Source organism: Mus musculus, chromosome 4 (assembly GCF_000001635.26).
Source record: "Mus musculus strain C57BL/6J chromosome 4, GRCm38.p6 C57BL/6J".
NCBI lineage: Eukaryota > Metazoa > Chordata > Mammalia > Rodentia > Muridae > Mus > Mus musculus.
In genome coordinates this window covers 11,228,327-11,254,265 of record NC_000070.6, presented here as the reverse complement: position 1 = coordinate 11,254,265, position 25,939 = coordinate 11,228,327, and the positions used below count along the sequence as shown (strand labels likewise).

General features: G+C 40.8%; 1 protein-coding gene across 4 annotated transcripts in view; it reads left to right on the top strand.

Annotated features, from left to right (window-relative positions):
* Positions 1-25,939, top strand: part of Ints8 (integrator complex subunit 8) — a 55,108-nt gene continuing 29,169 nt past the window's right edge. For 2 of the 4 annotated variants that reach the window (NM_178112.5, NM_001159595.1), the window contains exons 1-13: positions 7-285; positions 1,316-1,490; positions 5,955-6,095; positions 6,363-6,434; positions 8,120-8,171; positions 8,360-8,542; positions 12,578-12,685; positions 14,804-14,959; positions 18,656-18,756; positions 19,554-19,695; positions 22,543-22,613; positions 23,758-23,933; positions 25,282-25,415. In NM_178112.5, the coding sequence (NP_835213.3) occupies positions 156-285; positions 1,316-1,490; positions 5,955-6,095; positions 6,363-6,434; positions 8,120-8,171; positions 8,360-8,542; positions 12,578-12,685; positions 14,804-14,959; positions 18,656-18,756; positions 19,554-19,695; positions 22,543-22,613; positions 23,758-23,933; positions 25,282-25,415 (1,641 nt within the window). In that variant the 5' untranslated portion in view covers positions 7-155. Of the gene's footprint in view, positions 286-1,315; positions 1,491-5,954; positions 6,096-6,362; positions 6,435-8,119; positions 8,172-8,359; positions 8,543-12,577; positions 12,686-14,803; positions 14,960-18,655; positions 18,757-19,553; positions 19,696-22,542; positions 22,614-23,757; positions 23,934-25,281; positions 25,416-25,939 lie in introns of all 4 variants that reach the window. The other 2 variants (XR_390345.3, XM_017320392.2) reach the window with 2 other exon arrangements.

The window sequence follows — 25,939 nt, the reverse complement described above, 5'->3', positions numbered from 1 at the left end:
AGCTGCGGATCCGGGGCCGGACTCTGGCCGACTACTACGCCATCTTGGGCTGTGCGAGCTGACTAGAGGTTCCGGGCGGTTTCGCTGGATAAAGGGACTGGGCGAGGGTCAGGTTGGAGCCCGGAGGCGGCGGGAGCAGCGGCGGCGGGGGCAGGATGAGCGCGGAGGCGGCGGACCGGGAGGCGGCCACCTCCAGCCGGCCCTGCACCCCGCCGCAGACTTGCTGGTTCGAGTTCCTGCTGGAGGAGTCGCTGTTGGAGAAGCATCTGCGCAAAGCCTGTCCGGGTGAGCGAGCGAGCGAGCGGGCGGGCGGGCGTGGTCTGCGGCCCGCTGCCTTCTGTCCCCCGCTGCCTGAGGCCTGGCCGGCGCCGCTGGGCCCAGCTCGACGGTGCCTCAGCCGGGAACGTCGCCGCGGAGCGTCTGCGGAAAGTTTCAGACAAAGGCTTTCGGTCTGCCGCGGTCCTCACAGCGAAGGGCGCCCGCACTCGCCGTGCGGGGGTCGGGTCGCCGATGTCGCACGGCCCTGGGGGTGACTTCGTGAGGGGAGAGCGGCTCTGCGGAGCCTAGAGCCGGCCGTAGCCTTCGGTTCATTCAGCCAGGGGATTGTGTATTTCACTGTTGAACCCCGAATTAATATAAATCCCCCGAAAACAGCTGCTTCGGCTGTTGTATAGGGATACCCGTGTTGGGCAAGGAACATGGCCCTTTTCCTCTTTCGGGCATTTTGGTAAAGGTACAATGTAAGGTCTTTACCTTTAGTTTGCTCAGTTCTCATCCGAATTTGGCCTTGTAGGAGACTACTTTGTGAAAAGTTGGCATCATTGGTGGGGCAGTTTTACCAAGTGTATCTCAGTGCTTTTAGAGCTTTCCTATTGACACATTGTTAGGGGCTAGGGTGCCAAGCCTCCGTGCTTAGCTCTTTAAATAGGTTGCGGTCCTTAGCGAAGCCTTCATTATAGTGAAGAAAGTGGCATTAGCCGCTACTTTACTGGTGGGAAACAAAGCTAGAGACAGTTCAATAAAAGACCCCTGTCAAAACACTACTTCTTTCCTCCAATTGGCATTGGTCTTATCTTGAACTGGGAACCTGTAATGCTTAGTTCTTCTCTGTGAAATGCTTTGTTATGAATCAGTTTTGAATCGTCCCCAGACCCTCTTGCTTATTAATTAAGCTGGCAAACGCCGATCTGCAGCTGTCTCTGACCACACCTCCAGATGTTTCGTGCCCCCCAAGTACCATAGTCTTTAGTATACGCGAATCCTTTTGCGTTTTTATAACGAAAACTTTAAGAATTTAATTTCTTTTAAATCCTAGATCCTGCACCAGTTCAGCTTATAGTTCAGTTTTTGGAGCAGGCTTCCAAACCTTCAGTTAATGAGCAAAACCAAGTCCAGCCTCCACCTGATAACAAGAGAAATCGCGTCCTAAAGCTTCTTGCTCTTAAAGTTGCTGCACATTTGAAGTGGGATTTAGACATACTGGAGAAAAGGTATAAAGCTGTAAATGGCATTACATTTGAAGCAGTGTTTGAATGTCTTTGTTTCTGTCTGGATTCTAATGTTTTTCTGATAGTGGCTTAAAATAAATTACTTTTCTGCATGTTCATGGCAAAACATTCAAGCATGTAAAGAAGGTATTAAGAAAGTAAACCTAGACATGTGTGTAGTCCCAATAGCCTGAGGCTGAGGCAGCAGGCTTACTAGAGCCCCCAAGTTAAGAGACCAGACAGGACAGCAGGGTAACTCAAACCATCCAACTCTGTAGGAAAGCTGCAGTAGATAAACCACCCTTTAAGGTAAAGAGAAAACTGTCTTCTTGTGGTACTAGAAATTACAGCCAGGGTCTCTGTTTTTTACCACTAGTAGCTGAGTTAATTATTGCTTCAGGCGTGGTAACATGAGAAAGTCCAGACTGAGTGCTGTAAATGTTTTGGTTAGCAGTTGATTTACTCTTGGATTTGTTACTTTTTGGCCAGGGATCATTGACGCCTCCCCAAACTGTTACCATCGCTACTCAAGTCAGCATTGACTGACTTAAACGCAAATAGTTCCAAAGGGATGCTTAGAAATTTACTTATTTTAATCCTTTCTTTCAATTTAAAAAATAAAAGGAGTACCTGAAGAACGTATAAAGACAGACATAACATTTTTGTGTATTTTTTTGTCCTGGTTTGCCCAGTGTTCTGGTTTTTTAGTGTCAGACTGAGCCTAAGCCTCAGAAGTGCTAGGGACGCAGTGCCACCAAGAGTGTCAACGCTTCCTTCTATTTTTATTATTTTTGTTTTGTTTAGAAATTCTGTTTTTTATTTGAACTTTTTTTTTTTTGGTTTATTTTATAGGTATGAATGTTTGGCCTACATGTATGTACATGTATCATGTGAGTGCCTTCAGAGATCAGAAGAGGGCATCACATCCCCTGAACTGGAGTTACAGATGGATGTGTGTGGTGGTAATCCAACCCACAGCCTCTGAAAGAGTAACACATGCTCTAACCACTTGAGCATCTGTCCAGTGCCTACCCACCCCCCCCTCTCTCTTTCTTTCTCTCTCTCTTTCTTTCTCTCTCTCTTTCTCTTTCTTTCTCTCTCTCTCTCTTTCTTTCTCTCTCTCTTTCTCTTTCTCTCTCTCTCTTTCTTTCTTTCTCTCTCTCTTTCTCTTTCTCTCTCTTTCTCTTTCTTCTCCTTTCTTCCTTCCTTCCTTCCTTCCTTCCTTCCTTCCTCTCTCTCTCTCTCTCTCTCTCTCTCTCTCTCTTTCTTTCTTTCTTTCTTTCTTCTTTCTTTCTTTCCTGACATAGGATCTTTTGTAGCTCTAGTTGACCATGATCTGGCTGTGTAACTGAAGGGGACCTTGACTTCGTGATTATCTTGCCTTAACTTCCCAAGTTGCTGACATTATGCATACCTAACTTGTTATATTTGTAAATCACGTTATTGTATCCTGTATAAGGTTTTGATTTGTATCTTTACCTAACATAATATTAGCTAGTTGGATATGGTGGTGTGTACACATAATCCCAGCACTTGGGAAGCTGAGGGAGGAAGAACCAGTGGTTCAAGGTCAGCCTGAGCTTTATAGCAAAACCAGCCTCAATTTCCCACCTCACCACAAACCACCACAGTGGCATTAGCTATCCTTCATTAGCAATAATTTAGTTTGTTTCCAGTTTTTTTTTTTCTTTTATAATTTGCTTTTTTTTAAAATTATTTATTTATTTATTTTATGAAAGTACACTGTAGCTGTCTTCAGACACTCCAGAAGAGGGCACCAGATCTTGTTATAGATGGTTGTGAGCCACCATGTGGTTGCTGGGATTTGAACTCAGGACCTTCGGAAGAGCAGTCAGTGCTCTTAACCACTGAACCATCTCTCCAGCCCATAATTTGCTTTTTTTTAAAGGCAGGGTTTCTGTTCATGAAACTTGTTCTGTAGACCAAACTGGCCTCAAACTCAGAGATCTGTTTCTTCGTCCCAATGTGCTGAGATTAAAGGTGTAAGCCACCACCACCCAGCCTTATTTATTTATTTATTTATTTATTTATTATTAGATATTTTCTTTATATACATTTCAAATGCTATCCCGAAAGTTCCCTATACCCTCCCTCCGCCCTGCTCCCCTACCCACCAACTCCCACTTCTTGGCCCTGGCATTCCCCTGTATTGGGGCATATAAAGTTTACAATACCAAGGGGCCTCTCTTCCCAGTGATGGCTGACTAGGCCATCTTCTGCTACATATGCAGCTAGAGACACAAGCTCTGGGGGTACTGGTTAGTTCCTATTGTTCCACCTATAGGGTTGCAGACCCCTTCAGCTCCTTGGGTGCTTTCTCTAGCTTCTCCATTGGGGGCCCTGTGATCCATCTAATAGATGACTGTGAACATCCACTTCTGTATTTGCCATGCACTGGCATAGCCTCATAGGAGACAGCTATAACAGGGTCCCTTCAGCAAAATCTTTCTGGCATATGCAATAGTGTCTGGGTTTGGTGGCTGATGGGATGGAGCCCCAGGTGGGGTAGTCTGTGGATAGTTCATCCTTTGGTCTTAGCTCCAAACTTTGTCTCTGTAACTCCTTTCATGGGTATTTTGTTCCCTATTCTAAGGAGGAATGAAGTATCCACCCATTGGTCTTCCCTCTTCTTGATTTTCTTGTGTTTTGCAAATTATATCTTGGGTGTTCCATGTTTCTGGGCTAATATCCACTTATCAGTGCGTACATATCATGTGAGTTCTTTTGAGTTACCTCACTAAGGATGATATCTTCCAGATACATCCATTTGCCCAAGAATTTCATAAATCCATTGTTTTTAATAGCTCAGTAGTACTCCATTGTGTAAATGTACCACATTTTTTGTATCCGTTCTTCTGTTGAGGGACATTTGCGTTCTTTCCAGCTTCTGGTTATTATAACTTTTTATTTATTTTATGTATATGGGTGTTTTTGATGGCATGAATGTCTATGCCCCACAAATGTGCCTGGTGCCCTTGGAAGGCAGAAAAGAGCTTCAGACCCCCTGGGACTGGAGTTAGACCCCTGGGAGCTGCGAGCTGCCATGTGGGTGCTCGAAGATTAAACCTGGGTTCTGTACGAAAGCCACCTCTCCAGCCCATTTCCACTGTTATAAATTCTAAGGTCTTAACTATTTTTCCTAAGCAGGAGTCCACTGTATAGCTCAGACCGGTTTCAAATCCTCCTGCCTCGTAGCTGGTGTCACCACACTCGGCTTCTGAAATTTATACTTCAGTCAGTAGAGTATTTCAAAACACTTTTTTTCTACCATATGTTCTTCAGCATTAAATATAATTTTGGTTGTTTGAAACATAATCTTTTTTTTTTGTTTGTTTTTGTTTTTGTTTTTTTTTGGAGACAGGGTTTCTCTGTATAGTCCTGGCTGTCCTGGAACTCACTTTGTAGACCAGGCTGGCCTTGAACTCAGAAATCCGCCTGCCTCTGCCTCTGTCAAGTGCTGGGATTAAAGACGTGCATCCCCACCGCCAGGCTGAAACATAATCTTATGTAGCCCAGGTTGTTGTCAAGTGCTGTAGTGGAGGATGCCCTTGGCTCCTCCTGTTGCCTCTGCCCTATAAATGCTGGGAATCTAGGTGTGTAGAACCATGTCTGATTTGCAGGATTTTTAATCCAAAGGGAAACCTGAGACAACAGGAGACATATGTGTTCATGGTAATGTTTGAAACATTAAGACATACATGGTGTATATGAAACAGTTGGGAGATTGAGTACCCGTTAGGTTTTTTGGGGCTGGGAATTAATTTGTGACTTCATGCATGCTTGACAAGTAAGGTATTATTTGCTACATTCCCCAACCAACTAACCAATTGATTAGTTGATGATGAAAGTAAGTTACTTTTTCTTTTTCTTTTTCTTTTTTTTTTTTAGGGGGTGGGGTAATAGTGGTAATGATGGTGGTGTTGAGACAGGATCTCACTGTGTAGACTGTGTAGACTGTCCTCAAACTCACAGAGATCCTCAAACTCACAAAGATCCTCATGCCTCTCCCTGCTGAGTGTTAGGAAATGTAAAGTATTTCTGTCATTTTGTTAAGAATTCACTTCTTCGCAGGTTGTGGTGGTATACACGTGTTAAGCCCGCACCTTGGGGGTTGAGATGGGGAGGCTGCCAGTTTGAGACCAGCCTGGGTTGCATATAGGACCTTATTTGAAAACAGGAAAGCTAAATGTTTTAGATATAATCTGAAATCTCTGTAGTCTGAGAAGTAAGTAGGGAAGAAATGAAAGAAGGTTGGTAATACGTATGTCATGGATGCGCATCGTTCCCTTTCGTGTTGTTTAAGTAAAAGATCTTGGAATCTGATAGGTAACCGTTAGATGTGTGTTTGAACAGTGAGTATTATTTTCACGCGTAGCAGGAGTTGTGTTATGTGGCTTGTGCAGCTAGCGTGCAGACATGCATGCACCTTTGCTTTTTTCTCTTCAGCCTGTCTGTTCCGGTGCTGAACATGCTGCTGAATGAGCTCCTGTGCATCAGTAAGGTCCCTCCCGGGACCAAGCACGTGGACATGGATCTGTCAGCCCTGCCCCCAACCACTGCCATGGCCATCCTGCTCTACAACCGATGGTGAGCCCTGAAGCCCGCTGGCTGGCGCGCAGCCTCCTTTCCTTGCGCCATGGCTTTCGGAAGCTGTGCTTTTAAGGATCTCCTTTTGCTCCAAGCGTCTCTGGGCATCTTTGGGACTGTGAATCTGAAAGTAGAGAAATTTTATTTATGGCTTTGTCGATGAAAAGTGTATTACTGAAACTGTGGATGAAATCTCACATTTTTAAAGTTACACTGATTATTATTAACTGGCCTTTTTAATTAATTTTTCCCTATCTTTTTCTTTAGGGCAATTAGGACAATTGTTCAAAGTAGTTTTCCTGTCAAACAGGCTAAACCTGGACCCCCTCAACTAAATGTGTAAGTTGGCTGACAGAACCATCACTGGTGACATTTTTCATCATAATTTACAGTTGTTTTATAGGCTTTTAACTCATGTTACAGAGGAAGTGGCACAGAGATAGGAGGACAGGCCCTGCATGCAGGCTGGGTTGATGGAGCGGGGAGAGCTGGAGGAGTAAGGATGAAGATTGTTTTCCATATAATTAAACTGTCTTTAATGTGTGTTAATTAGTTTTGTACCTGGGGAAATTATTTTAATACTTACAAGTGCTATCAGTATGACGTTCATTACAAAAGCTTGATTAAATATGGAGCTTTAAATCCAATTCATAAATTCTAAGTGGCACTTCCTTCCACTTGAGAACTAGACACCACACTTCCTGCCTTGATATGAGTGAGGTTTGCTTACTTACCCTTACAAAGAGGCACAGGCCTTAATGGTTAGCCACATTCTTTAGGACTTGTGCCAGAGTACAGTTGGAGCAAGTCTCCGTTGCTCTGTTCACTTCATGAGCCAGAATGTCAAGGAAGAGAGGATAGAGCAGGGGCCAGTAATTACCTCTGCGGACACAGCCAGTGCTCTACCTCAGTACATCTCAGAAGAGCAAGCCACCTAGGGAGGAACTGCCAGGATTCCAGGTAGTGGCAGCATTATACTAGGACATAAGCAATGACACAGTCTTTGTAATGTGACCCATTCCCTCCCTCTCCCTCTCCCCCCTTTTAAAGATTTATTTTTATGCATATTGGTGGTCTCCCTTTGTGTAAAGGCGCCAGGTGCTCTGGAATTGGAGTTATAGACAGTTGTGAGGTGCCATGTGGTTGCTGGGAATTGAACTAAGAACCTGTGGAAGATCAGCCAGTGTTCTTGACCACTGAGCCATGTCTCCAGCTCCATATGACCCATTCTCTATTTTGGGGGGGGGGGGGGGGGCGGGAGAAATAGGGTCTTATTATGTCGCTGGCTGACTAGCCTGGAACTCACTTATGTAGATCAGGCTGGTTGTGAACTCATTGCTCCTTCCTCTGTGTTGTTCTGAGTGCTAGGATTAAAGATTTGTGCCATCACTAAAATGTAGTTTTATTTTATGCTACTGAGTGTTTTGCCTACACATATGTAATTGTATCATGTGCATGCTTGATGGCTTAGGGCAGATGGTCTGGATCCTGTGGAACTTATATTACACTAGGCTTTGAGCTGGAAACTGAACCCTGGTCCTCTGGAAGAGCAACAAGTGCTCAGCTCAGGTGCTTCTAACAGCTCAGCCCTCTCCCGCCCCCTCTGTGTCTCTTTAGATAAACAAGCTTTTGTTGTTAGTAGGCTTGATTACTCTTTGTAGGTTTATTTCCTTCCCTTTTTTGTTTTGTTTTAAAGTCAGGGTCTGCTGTAGTTCACAGTGGCCTCTGCACTCCGTTTCCTACCTTGATTGTTCCTGAAGCTCCACTGTGGTGGGGTATAGGAGTGCTTTATGCTTAGTTTGTTTTACTCCTAAATGGAAAGTTTTGTGCAAAGCACTTGAGAAGGCCCTGGTAAATTAGTGATCGCCATAATAATATGTGATTTGTTTGCTTAAACGAAAAAGAAACTGTTAACATGCTTCAAACAATTAACTTCATGCTGAAGAACGAGAGTCTTAAATGAGACTTTTACATTTGTGTCTTAAGAGTTACATTTCAGTGATCTTCAACTGTTTCTCTTTCAGCATGAATCAGATGCAACAGGAAAAAGAACTGACAGAAAACATTTTGAAAGTGGTGAGTAGGGGCAGTGTTAGGTCTTAGGGACAGGTTAGCATGTAGAGAAGCTTCTAGTCTTAGGTTTCTGCATGTTATAAAGGGTTAAGGCGGGTGTGTGTGTGCGCGCGTGTGCGAGTTGCTGTTATGAGACAGTCTTATCATGCACTCCTACTAATTGTTGTGGTTTTGTTTGTTAATATTTGTAGCTAAAAGAACAAGCTGCTGATTGTATTTTGGTCCTGGAAGCAGCTCTGAGATTAAACAAGGATCTGTATGTTCACACGATGAGAACTCTAGACTTGCTGGCCGTGGAGCCAGGCACGGTGAATGGGGAGACTGAGAACTCTACGGCTGGGTTGAAAATCAGAACTGAGGAGATGCAGTGCCAGGTATTTCTGCCTTTGATTCTGTGATTTAGGTTTGAATGTCTGTCTGTCTGTCTGTCTTTATTTTTAAAGAAACACTTCTATTATAGCAAAGGTTGGCCTGAAACTTGAGTTGTGAGCAGAATTTACATTAGCCCCATAACTGCTGGGATTATCAACACGTAGCACCATATGTAATTTACTAGATTTTTTAAAAATTATTTTATGTAAATGAGAGTACACTGTCACTGTCTTGAGACACATCAGAAAAGGGCATCGGATCCCACTACAGATGGTTGTGAGCCACCATGTGGTTGCTGGGAATTGAACTCATTACCTCTGGAAAAGCAGTCAGAGCTCTTAACCTCTGAGCCATCTCTCCAGCCCTGTAATATACTAGATTTTTATTGGCCATTACATCTTAGAAAGTTTTATTGGCCTTTACAGGAGATTTTTCTAAAGAAAATGAAAAAAGTTTCATGAAGTTTGTTATTTTTGAAGTTAGTTTTTGAATTGATTTGCAGTACATTCATATTAAGAATATAATTAGATCGCCGAAGACAACAAAAACTAACATTGTGGTAGGCTGAAAATGTAGGCTTCTGTAAAATAACTGACTTTTTTCTTTTTAAAGATTCTATTTATTATTTTATGTAAGTACACTATAGCTGTCTTTAGACACACCAGAAAAGGGCATCCAATCTTATCACGGATGGTTGTGAGCCACCATGTGGTTGCTGGGATTTGAACTCAGGACCTTCAGAAGAGCAGTCAGTGCTCTTACCCGCTGAGCCATCTCACCAGCCCCAATAACTGACTTCTTAAGGATCTTGTCTCTTTCTCTGATTTTGGGCTCCTAGTTCCCTTGATAATTTTCAGTTTTATCCCAGCAACGTACTACATGCCTTTTATCCCAGCACTGGGGAGGCAGAAGCAAAGGAAATCAAGGGCAGCCTGGTCTACAGAGCAAGTACCAGGACAGCCAGGGCTATACAGATGGGACAAAAAGACATTTTAATTATCAATTGTCATTTTATGTGTCAGCCTCCCTTTTCTTCACTAGATCTTCTGATTAGTTTTTTTTGGGATTTTTGTTTGTTTGTTTTGTTTTTGTCAGCTTGATAAAAGCTGGAGTCATCTGGGATGAGGGAAATGCACAGAGAATATGAGTCCCTCCGACTCTGCTGTGGGCAAGCCTGTGGGGCCATTTTCTTGATTAATGATGGATGCAGGAGGGCCCATGCCCCTGGTGGTTCTGGGTTGTATAAGGAGGTAGATTGAGCAAGCCAGTAAGCAGCCCACCTCCATGGCCTCTGCTTCATTCAGTTCCTGCCTCTGGGTTCTTGCTTTGAGTTCTGCCCTGAATCCCTTCAGTTACAGAATGTAACTAAAACTTGTAAGATGAAAAAAAAACCTTTTTCTCCAAGTAGATTTTGGTCATAGTCTTTATTCCAGCTATAGAAATGAAGCTAAGGGCTGGAGATACGTTCCCAGTTGGAGTGTTTCTATTCTTCCAGAGGACTGGAGTTCAGTTCCCAGCACCCACATGGCAGCTCACAGCTGTCTGTAATTCCAGTTCCAGAAGATCCATAACACCAGGCATGCATGTGATGCACACATCTGTGCATGTAGGCAAAATGTCTGTACACATAAAATAAAATATAAAATAAATCTTTAAAAAAATAAAACTTAGGAATCAACCTAAGACTCTTAAGTATGTGAGGTCTGCATACTACAGTGTGTTTTCTAGTACAGAGCCTTGAGGACAATAGAAGCTTTAAAACACTTGTTGACTGCCTTTTTGGGACTAAAATTCATTAGATGATGATGATGATTTTAGTTTTTTGAGACAGGGTTTCTCTGTGTAGCCCTGGTTGTCTAGGAACTAGCTCTGTCAACCAGGCTGGTCTCAAACTCAGAGATCTACCTGCCTCTGCCTCCTGAGTGCTGGGAATAAAGGTGTATGCCACCACGCAATGCTAGATCATAACTTTAAAGGCTACTCTCTTCTTTATTTTACAAATAAACATGGCATCTTTCCCCTACTTTTCATTCAGAAAAGAGGTGGAAATGAGACAGTATTATGAAGGCTGTCTTTTCAGTGTTAGGAGTAGCTGAAGGTAATCATTTTTTCAAGACATAGTGAGAATTTACAGGAGGTATATACTTGTTTGTTTTTTTTTTTTGTTTTTTTAAAAAAGGTAGACTGGAGAGATGGCTCAGTGGTTAAGAGCACTGACTGCTCTTCCGGAGGTCCTGAGTTCAATTCCCAGCAACCACATGGTGGCTCACAACCATCTGTAATGGGATATGACGCCCTCTTTTGGTGTGTCTGAAGACAGCTACAGTGTACTTACATATAATAAATAAATAAATCTTTAAAAAAAATGGTGATAGGTTTTTAAGCCTGCACTCTATGACTTGATGTTCTTTGCTTTTTAATGTCACTTTTCTTCATGTTGGTATTCTAAGAGTGGCTTACTGGACTGAAGTCTTACTTCTTTGAAGTCTATACTGAACAAGGGCATCAATCTAAGACAAGGTTCTTGGAGGCTGGTGATGTAAATAAGTTTGTAGAGTGCTTGCCTAGCATGTTCAGAATCCTAGGTATGATCCCTTGCTTGCATCACATTAAAAATAAAGGAGTGGTGATGTGCGCTTGTAGTCTCAGGACTCAGTAGTGGAAGCACAGCGTCAGAACTTCATGGGCATCCTTAAGCACACATTGAGTTTGAGAACCTGTCTCAGCGGGGCCAGGGAGGAAGAGAGAGAGCGAGGGAAACGGGGCAGTGAGGGGAAAGGGGCAGCATTCTTGGAAAATATGCACATTCTACTGTTAGAAAGCAATCATTAGAATTTTCTAGTCAATACATTTGTCAGTTTGTCATGGTAGACACTGATCCTTGTCCGTTTGTGGAGTGCTTCCTGCTTCTGTTCTCTTCTGTGAGGGGAGACGTTTTTTACCTATTGAAACTGGTAGCAGGCAAATGAGCACTTTAGCTATTGCCTCTCTCTAGCTTTGTCTAGCTTGAAAGTAAGAATGTTCTACAGATATCTGATATTCTTAGTTTAGACTGAATGGGGAGCTTATAAATCAGAGACGTGGAAATGGGCACACTGGTTTTGTCTGTTTTTTTGAATCCTGCAGGCAGCAGCAGTGACAGATGTAGCCTGCAGGGGCAGTGTGGAATGCGGGAGGCTTTGCATAACTAACATGAGTTTAGCATCTAGTGGGGAGAATGGCTACAGTGGTACTGTCCCCAGAGCAGTTTGACTTGGCTTTTTTCCTGTTCCTTCTCTTATTTTTCTGACGTAATTCTTTGGCCTTCCAAATAATGTTGTGTGTTACTTGAAATCATTTGTTAGTTTTTGTTTTGTTTTATTCTGTTGCTTAGATCCAAATTAGTGCCTGTTATTTTCCTTTTGATTATGTTTTTTACTTATCTTCTTTTTTCTTTGTTATCCTGCTATTAAACATAAGTTTGAGTCAGGCATGGTGGTTAGGGCCTTTAATCCTAGCACTTGGGAGGCAGAGGCAGGTGAATTTGAGTACAGCCTGCTCTATGTAGTGAGCACCAGGACAGCCAGGGATGTAGAGAAACCCTGTCTCAAAAAACAAACAAAATAAATGAATAAATAAATTTGAGTTTTATCCGATATTGTTTTGTTTTTCCCAGGCAAGGTTTTTCCTGTGTAGCCTTGGCTGTCCTGGAACTCTTGTTTTTTTTTCTGTTTTTGTTTTTGTTCTTTGTTTGTTTGTTTGTTTTTTGGTTTGTTTGATTTTGTTTTCCGAGGCAGGGTTTCTCTGTATAGCCCTGGCTGTCCTGGAACTCACTTTGTAGACCAGGCTGGCCTCGAACTCAGAAATCCGCCTGCCTCTGCCTCCCGAGTGCTGGTTTAAAGGCAAAGGTGTGCGTCACTACGCCCCGCTGTCCTGGAACTCTTATGTAGACCGAGCTAGTCTCTGCCTCCTTAGCATTAGGATTAAAGGTGTGCACCACCACCATCCACTCTCAAGTCCACAAAAATTCCAAAGCCAATTGATTTTTATTTTTTCAGGTGTGTTATGACTTGGGTGCAGCATACTTCCAGCAAGGCTCCACAGATTCAGCCATCTATGAAAACGCAAGAGAGAAGTTTTTTAGAACTAAAGAACTACTTGCAGAGGTAAGTACAGTCATGAACGATATATGGTCCCTTAAAAATCTATGGAGATTTTTTTTTGCTTTAATTTTTCTAAAGAAAAGCTGTGTTGGATACTAGAGTATAACTTGTTTGTTTTTTTAAGACAGTCTTACTATGTGGCTCTGCTTGACCTGGAACTCACAAAGTAGACAAGGCTGGCCCAAGTGCTGGGATTAATAGATGTATGACACCACACACAGTTTGGGGTGTGGTTTCATGGTAGAATATGTTCTTAGCATGCACAAATCCTTTGGTTCCATCCCAGCACCAACAGTCAAAGCCAGTGTGCCCATTGCAGAACATTTGGAATGTTAAAAGGGAATAGTACAAACTAGCTTTTAAAAATGTGTGTTATTTTCATGTTGTCTTAGATAGGGTCTCTATTGTTGTGAAGAGACACCAACCATGACCATGACATCTCCCGTAAAGGATGACATTTAATTGGGGCTGGCTTACAGTTTTAGAGGTTTAATCCATTATCATCATGACTAGAAGCATGGTGACATGCAGGCAGACATGGTGCTGAGTTCTACATCTTAATCAGCAGACAGCAGAAAGAGACTGTGCCACACTGGGCATACATAGCATGAGTGTAGAAGAGCTCAAAGCTCATCTCCACAGTGACACACTTCCTTTAGCAAGACCACACCTACTTCAATAAGGCCACACCTCCTAATGCTGCCACTCCTTATTGGCCAAGCATTCAAACACATGAGTGTATTGGGGCCAAACCACCACACTTGATATCTTAGTTTCTTTTCCTGTTATGTGATAAAATATCCAAAAACAACTTTAAGAGAAAAAAGTTTATTTTGGATCCTAATTTTATTTTTACACTGCATGCTGGGGTGTCAAGGCAATAGGAACTTGAAACAGTTGTTCATATTGTGTCCATTATCAATAATAGAGTGCTAGACTGGCTTGGTGGTACACTCCTTTTATCCCATCCTTTAGGAGGCAGAAGCAGAAGGATATTTGTGAGTCAGCCTGCTCTATGTGACAAGGTTCTTTTTATGACTCAGATGACTACATTAAGAAAAAAAGATGTATTTTTTACATTCTGGGTATCAGTTTCTATCTGTGTGAGGGTATGTGCATGTGAGTGCTGATTTACTTGGAAGACAGTAGATGGTGTTCCCTCCCCTGCAGCTGTAATTACAGGTGGTTGTGAGCCACCCACCGTGGGTGGTGGGAACCAAACTCAGGTCTGCAGTGTGTGCGTGTGTAAGAACTGAGCCATCTCTCTAGCCTCAAAGGACTGAATTTTTAAGTGTAATTTTTTTTTAATTGTAGGAACCTGGAAAATCAATTTTAATTTTCTTTCCTCATTATACAAATGAATCAAATACCATCAGCGCTTACTTGACTCTCCCTGTTCACCCGTGTTTTATAGTGCTAGGACTCAGTCTCGTGGTTTGCTGCTTCTGAGCAGGAGCTCTCCCATGGAGCTGCAGCTCTAGATCTAGGCTTGTTTTATCTACAGCTATGAGGAATGGCGAAGTTTGTTGAAGTTTAGGTAGAGTTACTTAAAAATTCACTTAAAAAATATGTTGTGTCTTTACAAATATTTTTGGTAGTAACATTCCCAATAATTTTGAAAGAAGATTCTAAGATGTAGATTTAACATTGTGTAGGCGTCTAAGAGTTGTTACTCATTATTACTGTCTTATTTTCCATACCTACTGAAGTGATGGTCAATCACTTCAGTCAATCAATCAAACATCCAGATGAGTGACAATCAATCAGTAAAAAGAAAAGGGCCAGATGAGTGATAATCACTCTCTGAATAAGTAAATAAAAAGTAAAGGAAGGGCCAGACAATTAGTAGCTAGGTTTTGTGGATCATATTCAGACTGTCTTGGGTATTTGTTGTTTTCAACCCTATAAAATATTTTTCGCTCAAGGGACGTGCAAAATCAGATCACAGATTGCACTTGGTCAATGAATGATGTTCTGCCGATCTCTGCTCAAAATATTTAACCTTGTTACTATTTGAAATTTTCTTTATTGTTTTCTTGTACTGTTAAAATGCACTAAGGAGTACTAGTCTGTTGTGTATATTTCATTAATGGGTAATGATATATAACTCTTACTTTACAGATAGGTTCATTATCTCTTCATTGTACCATAGATGAGAAGCGGTTAGCTGGCTATTGTCAAGCGTGTGATGTTCTTGTACCTTCTTCTGATAATAACTCTCAACAATTGACTCCATACAGTCAAGTCCATATTTGTTTACGATCTGGCAGCTATCAGGTAAGATATGAGGTGTGAATATAGAGGTGCAGTTGACAAGTTTAGAAACAAACTATGTTCAGATCCTGCTATCACTGTTTGCCAAGTGTGGCTTGGAGCCAGTCCCAAAAATAATGTAATCCTTAATATAGTTACCTCATTTTTTGTTTGTTTGTTTGTGTTTGTTTGTTTGTTTTTTCAAGACAGGGTTTCTCTGTATAGCCCAGGATGTCCTGGAACTCACTTTGTAGACCAGGCTGGCCTTGAACTCAGAAATCCACTTGCCTCTTCCTCCCAAGTGCTGGGATTAAAAGTTACCTCATTTTTTAAGATGATTATGTGACTCAGATGAGACATTGTAATTAGTCATGTGTGTTCACTGTTACTGATATCTTTTTGAAAGAAAAGCTTGCTCATCACTTCTATAGGGAAACCTGAGATCTCATTTTTATCTTAGCATAGCTTGGGTTTTTTGTTGTTGTTGTTGTTTGTTTTTTTTTCGAGACAGGGTTTCTCTGTACAGCCTGGCTGTCCTGGAACTCACTTTGTAGACCAGGTTGAGAAATTGGCCTGCCTCTGCCTCCTGGGTGCTGGGATTAAAGGCGTGGTTACAAACTCCCCTTTGTCAGTGAGCCTGGTCCCTGTCTCAGATTATAATGAAGGTCCTGTCTAGGTACTTGTCCTCCCCTTTTCTTGTTTGTCTGAGTTAAGGTCTCTCTGTTATGTACCTCTGGCCGTTCTGAAACTCAATATATAGATTAGACTGGTCTCAAACTCAGAGTCTGTATCTACTGGGATTAAAGGTATATGCCACCAAATCTAGCTATCTTTTCCTCTTTTTTTAAAAAAAGATTTGTTTATTACATGTAGTGTTCTGATTGCATGTATGCCTGCAGGCTAGAAGGGTGTCAGATCACATTGCAGATGGTTGTGAGCCACCATGTGTTTGCTGGAAATTGAACTCGGAACCTTTGGAAGAACAGTCAGTTCTCTTAACCACTGAGCCACCCCTCCAGCAATATTTTTATTTCTAATTTATTTAGTTTATTTTACTTATGTTCATGAATGTTTTGGCTGTTGGATCCTCTGGAACTGGGGCTGTGAGCCACCATGTGGTTGCTGGGTCTTGAAGGTGGGTCTTCTATGGAGAGCAACAAGTGCTCTTAACTGCTAAGCCATCTCTCCTGCCTCTTATTTTATTTATTTAAATTTTGAATTTTTTTGAGGCAGGGTTTTCCTATATGCCAAAATGGCCTAGAACTGGTAATCCTGTCTCACCCTTCCAAATGCTGAAATTTACTTTGTGTTTTCTCCAACTGGGCTTTTATCCCAGGTTAATAATTCATTATTTTCTTCTAAAATTTCATTTCCTCGCCAATCAAAAAATACACAAAAACAAAGATTGTAAACTTTTTCCTTTTTTTTTTTTTTTTTTTGGTTCTTGCCCTTTTTATTGTTTTTGTTTTGTTTAAGAGTTGCTCTGTGTAGCCTTGGCTATCCTGGAATGTGTTCTATAGACTAGGCTGGTCTCAAACTCAGAAATCCCCTTGCTTCTTTGCCTCTGCCTCCAGTGTGCTGAGATTAAAGGTGTGTACCACTGCAACTGCCTGGCTTTTTTTTTTTTTTTTTTTTAATGTTTTGTTTTGAGTAGGAAATTAAATTTTTCAGAAGTTGAATGGTAGGTACTAATGCATTAATTACAGTTTAGACATCTTTTACATCTTAGTAATACAGGTTTATAGAGGGTCTAGTAAGTCTATTAGAACAGTGACTTTCACCTTTGGGAGTTGAATGACCCTTTTACAGGGGTCACATATCAGATATCCTGTTCATCAGATTTTTACGTTATGATTCATAATGTTGGCAAAATTACAGCTATATAGTAACAATGAGAATTATTTATGGTCGGGGTTCACCACAATATTAAGAATTGTATTAAAGGGTCACAGTATTAGGAAGGTTGTGAATCACTATATTAGAGTAAGATATAGATTATAAGAAGGTCCTTAATTTTTTATTTTAATTTATTTTTTTGATTTGAAAAAAATAAGGTCAGCTGGATGTGGTAGCATGTACCTTTAATCCTAGCATTGGGAAGTAGAGGCAGTTGGATCTCTGAGTTCAAGGCCTGCCTGGTCTACAGAGTGAGTTCCGGGCCAGCCAGGGCTATGTAATAAAAGCCTTTCAAAAGCTCCTTCACGGGATAAGGCCTGTGCAAATAAGACCTTTGGAACATTCCTCTTTCTCATGTTCCTGTGAATGTAAATAACCTCCAAATAACAGGTCTAGAACTTAGATATAATGAGGTGCTAAGAAGGGGAAAACAGGCACTGAAGAGATGGCTTTGCAGTTAAGAACATTAGCTGTTCTTCAAGAGGTCCTGAGTTCAATTCCCAGCAATTATATTGGCGCTTACAACCACCTATAAAGGATCTTATGCCCTCTTCTGACACACAGTCATCCATATAGACAGCCATACAAAAGCAACAACAAATAAACAAAAAACAAAACTCAAAAACAACATACATAAATGGCAAAATTAAAGAAAAAAAGCCATTCTGTTGAAACTGCAATGTATGGCAGTTGGCATGTGTAGAAATGTTTTGTCTCTCAGACATTGTATTTAGGTATTTATTTGGCTAGGACTCTTTACATGAACCCTGTAGGTTTCTGTTTTGTGTTAGTCAAGCTACAATAGTGAAGCAGATAATGGTATCTCTCACAGGAGGCCAGTGGCTGGCTGACTTATTTCTGAGGATTCTTGCATTGTCATATTTTGTATGGAGGTGAAATGGTGGGGGATCTATAGCTTTGAGACCACTTGTTTCTTAGTTAGTGGCTAACCTGAACAGATATTAGCAGAAATCCTTTTCCCACATTATCCTCCCTCCTTTCCTCTTTCTCCATAGCTCAAAAAGACCTGACAGGGTTCACATGTAATATGTAGTATTTTCTATAATTTACTAAGTAGTATATTTTAGATCATTTAAATTTATTGCAGTTGTTTCTTAGCATGCTTTCCCTGGGAAATTAATTTTAATTATTTTAAGGTTTTTTGTTTTGTTTTGTTTTGGTTTGTTTGTTTTTAGAAGTTTGTTTCATGAATAATCCTTTACAGTTTATTTGAACGTTTTTTGTTGTTGTTGCTGTTGTATATTGATAAATAGATAGAAACATTGATTGCTCAGTTGACTGAGGTACACTGTGCAGTTCAGGCTGGTCTTCACTTTTCAGCTTCTGACCTCAGCCTCCCACATGCTGCAGTTAGAGGTATATATATGATGTACTCTTGGCTAAAGTTTGCTGTGCTTGTGGTTTGTTTTTGTTTCTGATTAGAAGCTAAGGCTTCATTAGTTTCTTTTCTGCTTCTCACTTGTGGCCTATGGTCTTCAACTCTGAGAAAGGAAGAACTATTTCTGTTCTTAGTCTAATTTCAGAATTTTTTAAAGAGGATGCTTTATAATTTTTTTTTTTTTTTTTTTAGCTTCGGAGGGCTCTGAACTTTGCCTCTACTGCCTAGTTCTGAGATTGCAGTCGTGTGCCACTTCTAGTCTTAAGCAGTGCTGACGTTGAAGCCAGGCTTAGTTTTGCTAGACAATCAGGCCTTCTGCCAGCTGAGCGACGTTCTGACCCATGGAAAGAAAGCCAGCCTGTTGGACCTTGTTTTGTTTTGTTTTGTTTTGTTTACATGAGTGCAATTTCCTGTCTTTGTTCTAGGAAGTAGTGCAGATTTTCATTGAAGATAACTTAACTTTCACTTTACCAGTCCAGTTCCGACAATCGGTATTAAGGGAACTTTTTCAGAAAGCTCAACAGGGGTAAGTTTTGATCTTTGAATATCAGAATAAGTGTTTTGTGGATTATGAAATTACACTTGCAAGTTACCTACAAATTATTAACATTATTTTCAGATTTGCTGATATAATGGACAAAAAGTGTTACAGAGTTTTTTCTGAAAGATTTATTTATTCATTATTTTATATGTAATAGTGCTCTGTCTTCATGCACATCAAAAAAGGGATTCAGATCCCATTATAGGTGCTTCTAAGCCACCCTGTGGTTGGTTGTTGGGCGTTAAACTCAGGATTTCTGGAAGAGCACTCAAGTGCTCTTAACCTCTGAGTTATCTGTCTCTCTAAAACTCTGTGAAGACACTTTAACAAATGCTTATTTTTATGTATATGGTTGTTTCCCTGCTTGAGTATCCATATACCCTGTTCATGCCTGGTGTCTCCAGAGGTCAGAAGAGGGTGTTGGGTCCTCTGGAACTGGAGTTAGAGACAGCTGTGAGGTGGTAGCGAACCTACATCCTCTGGAAAAGCAGCCAGTGCTGCTCTTAGTCACTGAGCCAGCCTTCAGCCCAGTGGGGACATTTTACAGTTTTGTTTTGTTTTTTTTCTTAGTTTCTTTTAAAAATCTTGCAGTGAGAAAGTTATTTGTAGTACAGTTCTTTCACTTGCTTAATCTTTAGAATTCTTTTTGTATTCTTTTTTGTACATTTTTTTGAATTGGTATATGGTATTTAGTAGAATACTGAACATCATAAATGTTAATTCTCAAAACTGTTCACGTTTTATAATAAAAACATTCATTTTTCTACTTTTGTGTTTTGTAGAAATGAAGCTCTAGATGAAATCTGTTTTAAAATTTGTGTCTGCAACACAGTACGAGATGTACTGGAAGGCAGAACAATTAGTGTCCAGTTCAATCAACTATTTCTTAGACCAAACAAAGAAAAAATAGATTTTCTCCTTGAGGTAAGGCATTTCCCCTATCTATGGTAATAGAACCTTTGTGTTTCTTTTCTGTGCTTAAGAGCTGACAGAATTAACAAATTGAGTAGCAGCAGCTGCCTTTCCCCCTCTTCTCCCCCTCTTTCTCTGTTTTCTCCTCCCTCTCTTCCCTCTCCTCCTCTGCCCCTCCTCTTCCTCTCCTTCTTTCTGCTTCTACTTCTTCCTTCCCTTCCCTCTCTCCTTTCCTTCTCCTCCTCCTCCTCTCTCTCCTCCTCTCCTTTCTCAACTTCTTCCTGTTGTGTGTGTGTATGTGTGTGTGTAGCCCAGGCCTCAGCTTCATTGTTCTTGTGCCCAGCCTCCCAGTGGTGAAGTAGGCATGAGCCCCAGTGTTGTGTTCTGCCCTTTACGCAGGCCTTTCCTCCTTTGCCTCCTTGTTTCTGCTGCGCTCTTTGCTTGCATTCTTTTTGCTGTTTCACTGACTGCTCTGCTCTATTGCAGTTAGGGCTGTACCCTAATGATCTGCTTTTTTCTTCTTCTTCAAAGAAACATTGTTTTTATTTATTAAGCCTGATGTGTAGACCAGACTGCCCTCAAATCTACAGAGATCCACTTGTCTCTGCCTCCCAAGTGATGAGACTAAATGCTTACACCACCACGCTTGCCTAAGATTTATTTTCTGTGCGTGTTTATGTGTCTGCCTGAGTTTATAGGCACCATGTGTGTGCAGGTACCTGCAGAGGCCAGAAGCCATCAGAGCCTCTGGAATTAGTTACAAGGAGCTGAGCTGTATGCCATTTGTTACGGTGCTGGGAAGTGAACCCGGTCTTCTGCAAGAGCAGTAAGTGCTCTTAACTGCTGAACTGTCTCTCCAGTCCCCAAGGGTTTTTTTTTTTTTTGTATGTTTGTTTTTGTTTTTTTGAGACAATTAACTACATAGCCCTGGCTGTCCTAGCACTATCTATGTAGCTAGGCTGGCCCTGAACCCAGAGATAACTGCCTATGTCTGCCTCTCAAGTGCTAAGATAAAGGCATGAACCCTACACTTGGCTTCAGCCCCCAGGTCTTAATTTTTAAAAACTTAACAACGTCGTATTATATTTATATGTGTATTTGCTTATTGTATATGTGTGTGTGTGTGTGTGTGTGTGTGTGTGTGTGTGTGCGCGCGCACACATGCAATTGCACACATGTAGAGAGAGGTTGGTGTTGGAACTCAAATATTATCATGCTTTTCCAAGCTCCCTTACCTGTTGAACTATCTCACCAGACCTAAAAAATTTATTTCAGTGTTCAAGTGAGCATATGTACATATGTGTATCCACCTTTATATGAGCTCAGAGGCCAGAAGAGGGTGTTAACTCACCTCACCCTCTGTCACCCTCTGCCTAATCTTTTGAATCAAGGTCTCATTGCTGATCCTTGAGCTTGTGGTTTTTCCACTGTGCAGAAAACAAGCAGGGCCCAGGAGTCCTCCTATCTCTGCTCTCTTGGAGCTGGGTTTCATGCATCTTCAGGGACACTGAGCTTGTTAAGTGCATGCTGGAATCTGTCCTTGGGATCCTCAGAGTTACTGCTGAGTGGTTTGTCAGCTGTCAAATTTTAATTGTTTCCTTTTGAGATACAGGCCGATTGCTTCGCCTACCTGGTGTCAAACTTGGTATCTTTTTAACTTGGTCTAGCAAGTGCTGAGATCACAGGCATGTGGCACCTCGCCTAACTTTACACGTTTCTTAGTATGGACCTGTATTGATTACAGGCATGATGCACTTTATATGTTTTGTATCCAGCATCATTGCTGATCTCTGAAAAGTTTTTCTTACTGGACTGAAGATGTAGCTTACTTGATAGAGTGCTTATTTAGCCTGCACAAAAGCCCTGGGCTCCTTCCCATCAACATGTAATACGGTTGTGGTAACACAAGTCTGCAATGGCAGCACTGAGATTCCTTCAGGAGAATGAGAAGTTCAAGGTCATTGTCAGCTACATGACAAATTAGAGGCTGCCTGGAATATATGGGACCCTGTCTCAAAGGAAAAAGAAAAAGACAACAACAACAACAAAAACAGCATTATAACTTTATTTCTCAGTGTAGTAATCTGTCATAGGTATTTGGATTACTCCTTTTTTGAGGGTGCTTAGCAGTATTTTTTTCTTCTTATATGTTAGAAGAGTTCTTGAAACTTAGTAGAATAGAAGGCAGATCCTAGATAGGAACTTAAAGCAACCAAGTTGGTTTTTTGTTTTTTTTGGTTTTTTTTTTTTGTTTTTTGTTTTTTCGAGACAGGGTTTCTCTGTATAGCCCTGGCTGTCCTGGAACTCACTTTGTAGGCCAGGCTGGCCTCTAACTCAGAAGTCCGCGTGCCTCTGCCTCCCAAGTGCTGGGATTAAAGGCGTGCGCCACCACGCCCGGCTCACAAGTTGTTATTCTTAACTACATATGCCTGAATTTATGAAAATGGTTGGTCCCACTTCTTTCTTTAATGAATTCTTACCTTGGACTTTTGTTTTAAATTACTTAATCAAATCAGTGGTTAGTGATTGAAACATAAACGTTCAGTTATTTGGAGCAGTGGAGAGACAACTCACTAGTTAAGAGCATTGGCTGTTCTTGTAGAGAATCAGGTCAATTCCCAGCACTCAATGTCAGCCCAACCATCTGTAACTCCAGTTGCAGGGAATCTGTCCAGTGCCACCTTCAGGTCTGCAGACATCAGGCGTGGACATGTGCACAAGTAGACATCCAGGCTGAACATCCATACTCAGTAAACACACACACACAGACACATACACACCCTAAACATGAGGTGTTTATTTTGAAATCTCAACATTTCAAACTGAGATGCATATTCAAATGAAAATTCTAATTCCTAGGTATGTTCAAGATCAATAAACGTAGAAAAAGCTTCAGATTCTCTGAAAGGAAACATGGCTGCTTTTCTAAAGTGAGTACCTTTTTTTGTTTTAAACTTAGAACTTAGTTTCATGAGAAATATATTTTTTCTTTTTTTAGACATTTTTTTAAAATGTTATGTGTATATGTGTGTATTCGTGTCTGTTTCTGTATGAGCACATGCAAGGGTGTCTGTGTGGAGGTAAGTGGACAAAGGATTCTGTTCTTGTATCATGTAGGCTCTGGGAATTCAACTTAGCAGCAAATGCTGTAACCTTCTTGAGCTATATTGCCCTCCCTGCACCTCTCCTGCCCCACACCACAAGCCAGCTTTTATTTTTTGAGATAGGATTTTGCTGTGATTATCTAGTTTTCCGGAAACTCACAATCCTGAGACTTCAGAGTCCTGACTGCTAGGATTGAATGTGTGTGTCACCATCATGCCTTGCTGAGAAATGTGTATCTATGAGATCCTGGAGATCAAATCCGGGGCTTGCTGGCAAGTCCTCTGCTGATATGCTATACCCACAGCATTTACTGCTTAGATACTAGGCCTCACCACATAACTCCAGTTAGCCCTGAACTTTCAGTTCTCCTTCCTCTGTTTCCCAAATGCTGGGATTACAGGTATACACTACTATGCCCAGCTTGAAAAGTATCTTTTACTAGTTGTGTTTATATTTTTATACTGTCTATATATCTAATTAGTAAGTTCCATTTGAAAAATAAACTAAGTTGAAATTTGTCTAGTAATATTTAGCTTTAAGGTTAAGTACTCAAAACGTGTGTGTGTGTATGTGTGTGTGTGTGTGTGTGTGTGTACATGCATGTACCCACAGAAGCTGGAAGAGGGCGTTGGATCCTCTGGAGATGGAGTTACAGGCAATTGTGATCTGCCTGTCATGGGTGATGGGAACCGAACTCAGGTCCTTTAAAAGAACAGCAAGCACTCAAAATTACCAGTCATGTAGTTGCCTTCTAGACTCCTTTTTTGTTTTTTAGTTTATTATAGCACTGACATTGTAATTTAAGCAATAACCAAAGGAAAAATGTAACATGTGTTTTAAAATACTGTTATATAATTTATGAAATGATAGCTTTAAATATGGCTTATGACTAATAATTGGTCCATATGAATGTTTTTCCCAAATAAAAATGTACATACTCTTGTTTTATAATGTTTTGTACTGCTCTAGGAATGTGTGTCTGGGGTTGGAAGATCTGCAGTATGTCTTCATGATTTCGTCTCATGAGCTTTTCATTACACTGTTGAAAGATGAAGAACGAAAGCTGCTTGTTGATCAAATGAGAAAGAGATCCCCGAGAGTAAATCTGTGCATTAAACCTGTGACTTCATTTTATGATATCCCAGGTTAGCTCTATTCTGCTAGCTGATATTTTGTCCTTCTTCAAGATATACCTAAGGCTTTCTTTGTGTTTTAGTTGGTATTTTTGTGGATAGTTAATAGAACTGTAATCTGTCTGCTGTGGCTAGATTTCTGTGTGAGCAGTTCTTGGTTTTCAGGTGAGCTAGAGGCTTATGGATATTTTATAGATTGGGGAATAGACCTAGATACCATAGTGCTCATATGTTCTTGAGGGTAAAAGTATGAATGGAGAGGAGATTGGTAAGGAAACGTGGGACCAAAAGGAATTGGGATGGTCAGCCAATATGGCTTGCTGCTAGTCGCTGGCTAAGCATTTAACTTTGAGAACATTGTCATTTTTATCTTATTTGATTTTTCTCTCATTTGTGACCTTACCTATCTAAATACAAAATACAGTTCTATTATGAGTAAGATATGTTAGCCTTAAAACCACACAAAGAACAATATTAACCCACAAAACTCCTAGGTGTGTGTATGCCATTGATTGTTGATAGCCTGAGCCAAAATTAGATTTTTTTTCCTATGGTCATTTTGGGTTTTTTTGGGGGTGGGATGGGAAACCTTCCTTCTTTTCTTTTTTAAGATTTATTTATTTTATGTATATAAGTAGCTATCTTCAGACACACCTGAAGAGGGCATCAGATCCCATTTAAAGATGGCTGTGAGCCACCATGTGGTTACTGGGAATTGAACTCAGGACCTCTAGAAGTGCAGCTAGTGCTCTTACCCGTTGAGCCGTCTCTGCAGCCCCCTTCTTCTTTCTCTTTCCCTATAAAACACCTATCTTGGCTGGCAAGCCTGATGGTCCGAATCTCGCTTCTGGATCCTACCTGGTAACAGGAGAGAACCATTGTCTGTGGATGTCTGACTTCCACATGTAGGGACATGCATGCACAATGTAAAAAATGGGTTAAAAACACCCGCATGCTTTATTATTGCTAATAAAGATATAGTACATACACACTTTTGTTAATATATGTTTACAAAGGAGACTTGTTTATATTCATTTTTTCCATATTTCTGCAAATTCTTTCTGTGGGCTAGTTAATTCACTGTTACACTTTTACTCTACTCGTGTGTGTGTGTGTGTGTGTGTGTGTGTGTGTGTGTGTGTGTGTATTCACTTTACTAAGGGCACACATTGTAGGTTTTCTGTGTGGAAATAAAGTTAATATATAATTTGAGTTACACAAACAATTCTATTTTCAAAATGTTTTCTACTTTTAACTTACGACACTTCACATATGCTATATCTCTTAGTTGTATCATATTTAAAATTTGACATTTAAGTTTGAGTTTAATCATTAGCTGAAATAGAGCTCTCTTCCTTAGCCTCAGCAAGTGTCAACATTGGCCAGTTGGAACATCAGCTTATATTATCAGTGGATCCCTGGCGGATTAGACAGATTTTAATTGAATTGCATGGTATGACTTCAGAGCGACAATTTTGGACTGTGTCAAATAAGGTAAGAAACATTTAAGAATACATTTCTTACTTCTGTACTGTAATCTAGGAGAAACCGCAGTCTCTGCCTATTTATTTATTTATAAATAATAAGGACTCCTTTAATAGTTTAAGACTTTCACATGACCACAATTGTATCTTTACCATTGACTGTGGAACGAAAAAAGGGAAACATACAGTAATACCCAGTAATGTAACAGAGATCATGTCTTACTTGTTGTGAGAACACCTCCTTGGGTTTGAAACACAACTGTAAATATAGGTAAAAATGTATATTATTTATCCTGTCTTTACCTAACAGGGCTCAAGGGTTTTGTTCTTGTCTGCTTTGTTTCTGGTTCTGAGAAATGAGCCTGAGGCTTCTCTCACTCTGGGCAGTAGTAGGCCACTGAGCCACACCTTCAACCCTGGTCATTTATTTTTGCAAATAAACTCCTTTCCCATTCTTCTGAGACCTCGATCCAAAAACTTTCTCCCAACTTTAAGTCTTTAATTTTATTTCTTTTTTCTATAGCTTCTAGAACC